This window comes from Microtus pennsylvanicus, chromosome 3 (assembly GCF_037038515.1).
Source record: "Microtus pennsylvanicus isolate mMicPen1 chromosome 3, mMicPen1.hap1, whole genome shotgun sequence".
NCBI classification, from domain to species: Eukaryota; Metazoa; Chordata; class Mammalia; order Rodentia; family Cricetidae; genus Microtus; species Microtus pennsylvanicus.
In genome coordinates, this window is record NC_134581.1 from 33,223,988 (window position 1) to 33,233,246 (window position 9,259).

The 9,259-nt window shown below is 43.6% G+C and overlaps 1 protein-coding gene across 2 annotated transcripts in view; it reads right to left on the reverse strand.

Annotated features, from left to right (window-relative positions):
* Mthfs (methenyltetrahydrofolate synthetase) overlaps positions 1–9,015 on the reverse strand; it is a 33,397-nt gene extending 24,382 nt beyond the window's left edge. Inside the window, exons 1-2 of one of the 2 annotated variants that reach the window (XM_075965028.1) lie at positions 8,855–9,015; positions 4,719–4,980 (exon numbers count right to left, since the gene is read on the reverse strand). In XM_075965028.1, the coding sequence (XP_075821143.1) occupies positions 4,719–4,980; positions 8,855–8,971 (379 nt within the window). In that variant the 5' untranslated portion in view covers positions 8,972–9,015. Of the gene's footprint in view, positions 1–4,718; positions 4,981–5,692; positions 5,795–8,854 lie in introns of those variants that run through there. The other variant, XM_075965029.1, reaches the window with a different exon arrangement.
* Positions 9,016–9,259: the final 244 nt, after the last annotated feature.

Sequence of the window (9,259 nt, forward strand, 5' to 3'; positions counted from 1 at the left end):
AAAAAGCAGGGAAAGAAGATTAATCCAATGTGGCCACACTGAGAAGAAAAAGAAATAAAGAAATTCAATAAACTCTGCCCTACACAATCCTTCTTCAGGTCTTGACATGAGATTTACATTTATTTTCTTGCATGCATTACTTATTTCGCTAGTTATTCAGTTAGTCATGAGGGAGGGCAACACATGCTACAGAACATGTAGGGAGTCAGAAGTCAAGTTGTATGAGTCTACATAGGGGTTCCAGGATCAAATTCAAGTCCTCAGCGCAGTGACAAGCAACCTTTACCTACTGAGCCATCTCGCCAGTCCCAACGTTTATGTTTAAATAGCAGGCAAGAGTTGCATATAAATAAACAGTCCCACTCAGGTTGGGGTCATTGCCCCATCACTGAGCCAGCTCTAGTCTCTCATGCAAGGTAGTCTGGAAAGTTGTCAGAACTGTGTGACATCTCTTCCTGGCAGACAAGTTCCTTCTCTGGCTGGCATGGGCTTCAGTTTTTTTCTATCTCCTGGCATGAGTTTTCTGGGGGAATTCCAATTTGGGGGGGGGGCACTGCTTCAGTAACCTGATAGCTGAAGAAAAGGCACTGCATGTCTCCTTAGACCTCTCTTCATTACTGCCAGGATGGCTATACACACTATAAACCATATAATACTAGGGTACCAGGGGCAGAGTATCTTAGACTAAGATCTTGGCCCCTGAAGAGATTAAAGTGTACTAGCACAAAAAGAAATAATGAAGCATGAGGGATCAACAGTAAGCGCCAAGGATTTAAGAATCACAGAAGAAAAAGACTAGGATGTTGAGAGAGCCAGGAAAAATACTCAGCACTTAATGGTGATGGCTTTGTCTTATTAATTCCTCATGACAACACACTGTATAGTATTCAATTGTATATCATCCTACTTTACCCTGTTACAAAACAGTTTTAGTATTCCCAACTCTGGGGTGCTTTCATATACTAAGTGATTTGCTCAACTGCTAAAGAAGTGAACCCAGATTGCAACTTGAAAGCCAGTGATCTCAGGCACTGAACTGCAAAATTCTATCCTAAAGAAATGGATGACATGTTCTAGTCTGGGAAACAGCAAGCCTCACTTTCACAGACAACTCGACCCCAGCCAAACAGCAGCCACAGCAGCAAGGGCACCTTCACTGAGCACCTGCCACGCCCTTACTACCTCTTAGCCATTATCTTGCTGAAGCTCTGTAACAACCCATGGGCAGGCTTCAAGGGCTCCATGTCCCTGTGAGGTATCTGAAACTCGAGTTCAGGGGCTGAAGTCACACAGTGAGAAATGAGTAAAACCGGAGATCAGTTCTGAATCTCTCATTGCCCACTGTTATGAAATGCTGTCCTTCAGCAGAAGGAAAGGAACCAGAACGCACTGGGGAGGAGCAGGGAGCATGGGGAAATACTAGTTCAAACAGTGGCCTGAACTTTGGAGTTGTCCAATGTCGCTGCTTTTGGCTACAGCAGATCAGCAGCAAGTACTTTCAGCCAGAGATATAGATGATCACAGCGTACAAGAAAACACCTAACAGATGGGTAAGCTGTGTAAAAAGGCAATTGAGAGGAATTAATAGGATGAGGGAACCAGCTTGAAATTCTCTCTAGGAGAAAAGATGTATCAAAAGTTAGAGACAAAAGATGGCTCGGCTTCGAAGCAGGAAATAGAAATTTTACAAAGAGGGGCTGAGGAAATGTCTGAGTGGCTAAGAATGCTTGCTGCATAATGTGAGGCCCTGATCTCAAACCCTAGCACCAATGGAAAAAGCCAGGTGTGGCTGTGTCTGTAACCCAGCATTATGAAGTGGAAGAAATGGGAGGATTCACTGGGGCCTGCGAGATGCCAGCCTAGTTCCAGACTCAGTGAGAGACCCTGCTTCAGAGCAATAGTGTAGAGAGTGAGAGAGCAGGAACGCAACACCGTCCGGTGGTTTCTACTCCTGCACATGGGCATACACACTTGTCCACACACATATACACATACCACATGGATGCACTGCATACTAATATACGGCAAAGAAAAACCTGATAATACTTGAAAATTACAGGGTTGTAAAAAGAGAGACAAGAATAATTTTATGGACATAAGCTAGCTATGAACAGAAATATAATAAAAAGAATAAATGTAGAACTATGGAATTCAGGAATAGTGGGACATCTTGATGTTTAACACAAGCTGACCAGGACAGCTCAGAGAAGAGGAGCTATGACATGCAAGCAAACACCTGCCTCTGTGAGAACAAAAGGCTAGTTAACGCCACTACTGTGGGAACTAAGTCTCCATCATGCTTGTCTGTGGGTAGCAAATTTTTCTCAGGTCAAATGAGCCTTTCACAAAGGTTGGAATATAGGATATTTACATTACAATTCATAAAAGTAGCAAAGTTACAGTTATGAAATAGCAATGAAAATAATGTTATGGTTGGGGTCACCGCAACATGAGGAACTATATTAAAGGCTTGCCGCATTGGGAAGGTTGAGATCCACGGGACTAAGTGTTTAATAAATATTTACCAGCCAAATGGCTATGCAAGTCTATAATCCTTGAAGGCTGAGGCAGGTGGATTGCGAATTCTAAACCAGCCTGGGCTATACAATGTCTGTCTTAGTTGGGGTTTCTATTGCTGTGAAGAGATGCCATGACCATGGTAACACTTATAAAGGAGAAACATTTGATTGGTGGCTTACACTTTCAGAGGTTCAGCCCATTATCATTATGGCGGGACATGGCGGCAAGCAGGCAGACATGGTGCTGGAGAGGTAGCTAAGTTCTACATCTTGCACAGGAAAAGAAAGTGGTCTGAGACATCTTTTGGGTATAGCTTAAGCTTATATGAGACTCAAAGGCCACCTCCACAGTGACACAGTTCCTCCAATGAGGCCTTAGCCACTTTAACAAAGTTACATCTCCTAATAGTGTCACTTCCTTTGGGGGCCATTTTCTTTTAAATCACCACACCATCTCAAAACAAAACAAACCAAGATAAGATAACATTTTCACACATTTTGTGACACAATTCAAATTTCTTTAGCCTATCACGACTTTGTGCTGACGTTTATTTATTTGCATGAAACCTACACCCACTGTCTTCCCAAAATCTTGCTGGTACCACACAGTCCTAATAAAGAAGGAAACAGGAGAGCTGAATGGGAACCCTTCTGAATGAGTGACTCTAGCCTCCCCCAAGGTACTGATCTGCTCAACCTAGAGGGGTATAGTCATAGACCCTGCCCCCAGGGTGCCCCTTTAAGACCATAAAATGCTACAGTGCAGTGCTATAAAATCATCACAGTCACCGATTTAAGTTGTGTCTTGGGTATTCTCACACAGACATGAATTCTTAAAATGTCTCAGAAAAATCAGACAATAAAACCATCACTAAACATTATAGGCAAGGGTCTGTTCTCCAGGATCTCAGAAATGGCTAACACTACGGGGAGTCTGACGACTGACAGTGTCCTATCCATTCTCTTTTGTTCTAGAACAGCACATGCCACTCACACCTCAGCCCCACCATTCAGCTTAGTGGTTGAAGAGGGCTGGAGAGGTGGTCATAGGCCCTCTTCCCTGATCATGGAAAACTAGTCAGAAATGGTCATGTACAACCCAGGCCGTGGGGAAATGACGGTTAAGACCAGAATTTTATTGAGACTGTTAGAAAACCAGACTTGCTCTTTTCTGCTAAAAATTCTAGCTGAAAAGGTGATCTCCAAGTCCAAGCTGCCAAGGACCACAGTAGACATGAAGCTATTGCAGATACAGAGTCACAGCAAAGACAGACTGACTCCTAAGGACACCAACCAATCCAGACACATTTAAGGCTGGCTGTTCTTTGTAGTCTTTAGTTTCTGCCCCAATATTATCCTACTTGTGTTTAAGCCAAGTTGATTAAGGTTGAATCAGGCTATAAATTCTCAATGGAAGGACTCCCAGATGATCAAATTGTCTAGGCAGCTCTCAGTTTAAATTCAATCAAGATATAGCCCCTCTATTTCATTTACCAGCTGGGCTGGTACGCTGTAAGCCTAAAACAACAATGCCTTGTATGAACTTTTTGCTTGAGAACACTCATAATTGCAACTGAGAGTACATAAGTTCACCCCTTTCTAAACCGAAATAACAGAAGCAAACCAGAAAGACGAGCAGACCACAAAGGCTGCAGCAGAGGCAATCTGACCTCCAATCAGCACATCTCAAACAGGGAAGCTCACCTTTATGCTTTAGCACTAAACCTGCCGCATTCTAAACTGCTGATGTAAGTAAAACTGCACACTGAGAACGTGACGTTAGGAAGAAACAAACAGCGAGCCTGCCTGCTCACACATTTCCACAAGCAACTGCAGAGATCTCTCTGCCTTATACCACAACTGAGAGAATCTAAAGTATCATACCCCATTTCACTGCGATGTGGGTTGCAAGTATCACGGGAGCAAAAGCCTTCGGTGCCACAAACACGGCATGAATAAAGAGCAGAGGGTGAAAATGAATAAACCCATATTGGGAACGCACATTTTCAAGATGAACTCCTGAACTTCAATATTTTCAATTTTTTTTACTTTTTTACTTGATACTTACGTTTGATGTATAAAACATTCAAAGACATCAATTCCCCCAAACTAGCCAAGCCCAACCACACTTAGTATCTAAGGTCAGAAGATATAGGCTGCATCTAGGTAAGTGTTTTGGTGTGAGAAACGAAGCCTTACCAGTGGATAAGGCCTCCTCCCGAACATCTCCTTCACTAGGCTGATGAATGTTCCAGGATGTTTTTGGAAGTAAAGAGATCTCTTCAGGTGATGCTAATCTCACCATGTCCATGTGATTGCTCTGGAATCGGTACCGAGGGATGAAGCAGATTTTGCCTTGTTTGAAAATGTCCTTGATTATCTCTTCTGTCTCAATTTCATCTTGCATGCTCAAAAAGATGGAAATTCTTTTGGAATTTTGATACTGACTGTGGGCAATCACCTAAGTGGGAAATGAAAGCAATTATAGTTTTTAAGACTATATTTTTCATAAGCCAGAAACTCCACTGACCAATTTCTCCCTTTCATCACAGCTTTCCCAAGTAAAGTGATACAGTGAGTTCATGCTATGTTCTGATGCCTGCTTTTTATTTCAAGACTCAACATTTGCAAATCTGATGATCCCTTTACCTCTCTGCTAGGCCTACTGTCTGCATCATTAACCATTAAGAAGACATGAAGTGGAAAAGCTGTCTATCTCCAGAATTCCTGAAGTGATCCCAGCTCCCAGTACATGTCAGAGGATTTCTGGTTTATTTTCTCTTTGGAATTTGAATCTCACCCATTTTCCCAAACTTTGGATTACTGGGCATTTCTCCCATCAATTTTACCCGTTTAAGCCGAACCTTCCTGACCTCTGCAGAACCTTTTCTACATTTAGAGTGATACACAACTCAGCACTTCAGTCTATATGAGGTAAATCATAAGTGAATCACTGCTTCTGTGTCCTAAATAAAGGATTCTGAATCAGTTCACAAGCTCCCACAGAGACCATGCTTTATAACCGTCTCTTAGCTCTACCAATGCTACTCCATTCAAGAGGGTGTTCACAAAGTTCATTAAAATGGGGCCACGGGGCTCCTGGTATAAGAATCCTTATTTAGTGGAATCCCTCATCAGGCAAAAGGAGCTAAGTTTTAAACCTAGGAACTTACCGAGACTCAGAAGCTGGCCCTTAACTCCCTTTTGTTCTCCATTCCTTTTCTGCTCTCCCCTGTCCTCCAAGCTAAAGGAAGGACAATGCAAAAGCCGCTTACAGTATGACTGGCAGGAAGATACAAGTAAAGAAAGCCAAGTTACATTTAATACAAAGGAAGAGAGAAGTCAAGCAAAGCATATCAAATCAGGGCTACAGAAGAAAGTCAACCCCTGGTTTCTGAGAAGCTGTAAAGCTGTCAGGAGGCTGGGCAGAAGCGGAACAAAGGGAAAGGGGGCTGCCCAGATCTGGAGTAGGCCTAAGACTTTGACACCCTTTATTATACAAGAAAGTATTTCTCTTAATCTCTCTAAGGCAGAGCGGAGAGAACCATGAGCTGAATAAGCAGTAAGATTCACAGCTGGAATTCAGTGTGAGACTATGCATATGCATTTGCCTGTCTTCCTTCAGCCCATCTACATGCTATTTGTTAAGAAGGGAGGATAAAAGGGAACTCATCTTAACAAAGAAGACAAAGAAGCAGAAATCTAAGTCCTGTAAGACAGAGGGAGGGAGAGACAGTATTTACAGACAAAGCAGCACTAAAACATGGGCCCAGGAGGAAGGCAGAATCCACTCTTCTCTTAGAATTCTAACCTGTGCCTACAAAAGCAGAGGGAATCTTGTAGCCAACACACTTTCATTCATAAATATGTGCAGATAAGAAAAACCAGGGGTTTCATTCAGTGGTAAAGGCTTCACTACCATCTGCACAGAGAGACAATTAGAAAAAAAATAAGGAAAAATGTTCAGAGACACAGAAAAATGTTCAATCCAGACTTTTTACTTTCTAATTAATTTACTTTCTAATTCCTGAAAGATCCAAAGGAAAACTAGTAATCAAGATGTCGTGGTTTGAGTAAGAATGAACACCATAGGCTCATACATTGAATGTGGTGTTCCCATTTGCTGAACTACTTTCTAATTAATTTACTTTCTAATTCCTGAAAGATCCAAAGGAAAACTAGTAATCAAGATGTGGTGGTTTGAGTAAGAATGAACACCATAGGCTCATACATTGAATGTGGTGTTCCCATTTGCTGAACTATTTAGGAAGGATTAGGAGGTGTGCACCTTCTTGTAGAAGGTGTGTCACTCAGGGTGGGCTGTAGAGGACATAAAGTCCTTCTACACACGGATGAGCAGGAGGGAAACCGGGATGTTAAACACTAAGGGTTGTCCTTTGAAGGAAGAGAGGTATCATCTGTTTTCTGCCCAGGAGGCTGGGAATGATTTGATTAATAGCCTGGTGACCTCTGAACTATCTCTATCGTCAGACCAGACACGGTTCTCACACATTCTTATGTTGGTCTCAGTCACCCACTCTAGACCCTTATCTTGAGCCCTGTTTCTCAGCCAGTGGGACCCCCCTTTATGGGAGATGCCACATGTGCTTCGCAAATGGGAGCAAAGGTGGTTAATAGCCTGGTGACCTTTGCACTATCTGGATGACCAATAGCACCCCAGATCTTTCCCAGACCTTTAACGTGTCACATCTGGTCAATAAGACACATGTACCTTGGAAAGAGTTTCAGTGTAACCATGCCCTAATTATTATACACACAGGTTTGAACTAATTATCACTAGAAAACTTTCCCCCCAAATGTGCTGTGCTTAAACATGCCTAAAACAAACTGACCTGTCTAGGGCTCTAGAAGCTTGAGCTAAAACCAGTCAGTGAGTTGTGCTGAGCCAGACTTCCTTGTTTCACACTAATGACACTCTTCTTGCCTTTGGGATTACAGAGACCCCAAGAGTGGGCTTTGAGGTTTCAAAATCCATAGCCCATGGCAAATCCAGTCTCTCTCTCTCTCTCTCTCTCTCTCTCTCTCTCTCTCTCTCTCTCTCTCTCTCTCCCTCCCTCTCTTTCTTTCTCTCTCTCCCTCTCTTCATCTTGTGGATATGGTGTAAGCTTTCATCCATGCTTCCCACCATGATTACAGACTAGCCTTCTGAAACTGTAAGCAAACCCCAAATAAAATGCTTCTTTTTTTTTTAAGTTGCCTTGGTGTCTCTTCACAGCAACAGAACAGTAGCTAAGTTACAAGATATAAAACTGGAAGTCATAGATGTTGCACAGAATGAGAAAGAAATAATTAAAAACTTGAAATCAATTGAGCATTCAAATGGAAGTTGAAAATCTTTTAACTATATTAAAAAGTTGGGTCTAGAGAGATGGCTCAGCAGTTAATGCTCTTGCAGACAACCTGGGTTCAAATTCTAAGAGCACACACATGAGAGACTCACAACCATCTTTACAACCATTCCAATGGTTCTGACCTCCAAAGGCACCAGGCACACGCGCGTGCACACACACACACACACACACACACTGCACATACATACATACATTCAGGCAAAACATTCATACATATGAACTAAAAATAAAGACTGCCAATCACATAGGTATTTTCTTTAAACATAATTTGAGGATACCCTTTAAAAAGTTGAGATGAAAAAGTACATAAGAAAGAAGGCAATAGATTCCAGATACAACCCTAACTCAGAAGCAGAAACCCAAGGAGTGACTGCGGATGCAGTTAACTCAAAACGTGAAAATTAATCTACCCATAGATAAACTCAGATTCTAGTTTTGCCAATAATATAGGAAGATGCAATTTAAAACTCCTAGAAAAACAGACCCAAATACAATGTACGGTCTAAGTATGTACAAACAAAATATAACACATTTTTGAACAGCTGTATCACTGAGCCTTATCCCTAACGCTACAAGTTTTCATTCTCCCGCTTCCTCTGCTCGATCTTATCTTTTTCATCTCTATAATCCCAGTACACAGCAAAAACGGCTTACTGCTAGGTATTAAACGCCTGTGAATGAATTAAATTTAAACCGAAATCTGCAGGCGTGGTTCGACATTCTCTACATCTACTAAAGCTTGCGGCAATGCGTATCCACCACAGCAAAAGAGCTGTCGGCCTGCCCTGAAAATCTGCGGCGCTACCCACTGGGTGTCCGCCAGGAGCCCTACCGGGCCAGCCCAGAGGTGCGAGCGCGCGCCCACGAGGACGCGCACGCAAAGGGGGGGAGAGGTGCGCCTGCGCAGACATGCAGGCCGAGCCCAAGCTTCCAGGCGTTTAACTCCCCGCAGCCTTCTCGCACCTTCTGGGTGAGGAGGTGAGACTGGCGCAGCCGTTCCTCCGCGCTCAAGGCCCGCAAACGCTGCTTCAGCTCCGTCCGGAGGCTCCGCTTGGCGCTGCTTGCTGCGATCGCCGCCATCACGTGGCAAGCACCGTCCCAGCCACGCCCATCGTCCTCGGCCGCCGGAGTGGGAGGGGACGGGGGCGTGGCCCCTGTGGCCCAGTAGAGGTGCGTTGACCACTTGGCCATCTGAGCCGGCCCCTCACTTGTGCCTGCGAATGGCAGCGTGCCTTGGCGTCCTTGGCGTTTGTGCTGGTAGCCAGGTACCTTTACCCTCCCTCACAGCCTACAGAGGTAGCCCTGCTTCTGCCAAAGGTCTAACAAAGGCCGTTAGTTACCCTCGCGGACTCAGTACCCATCTAATTT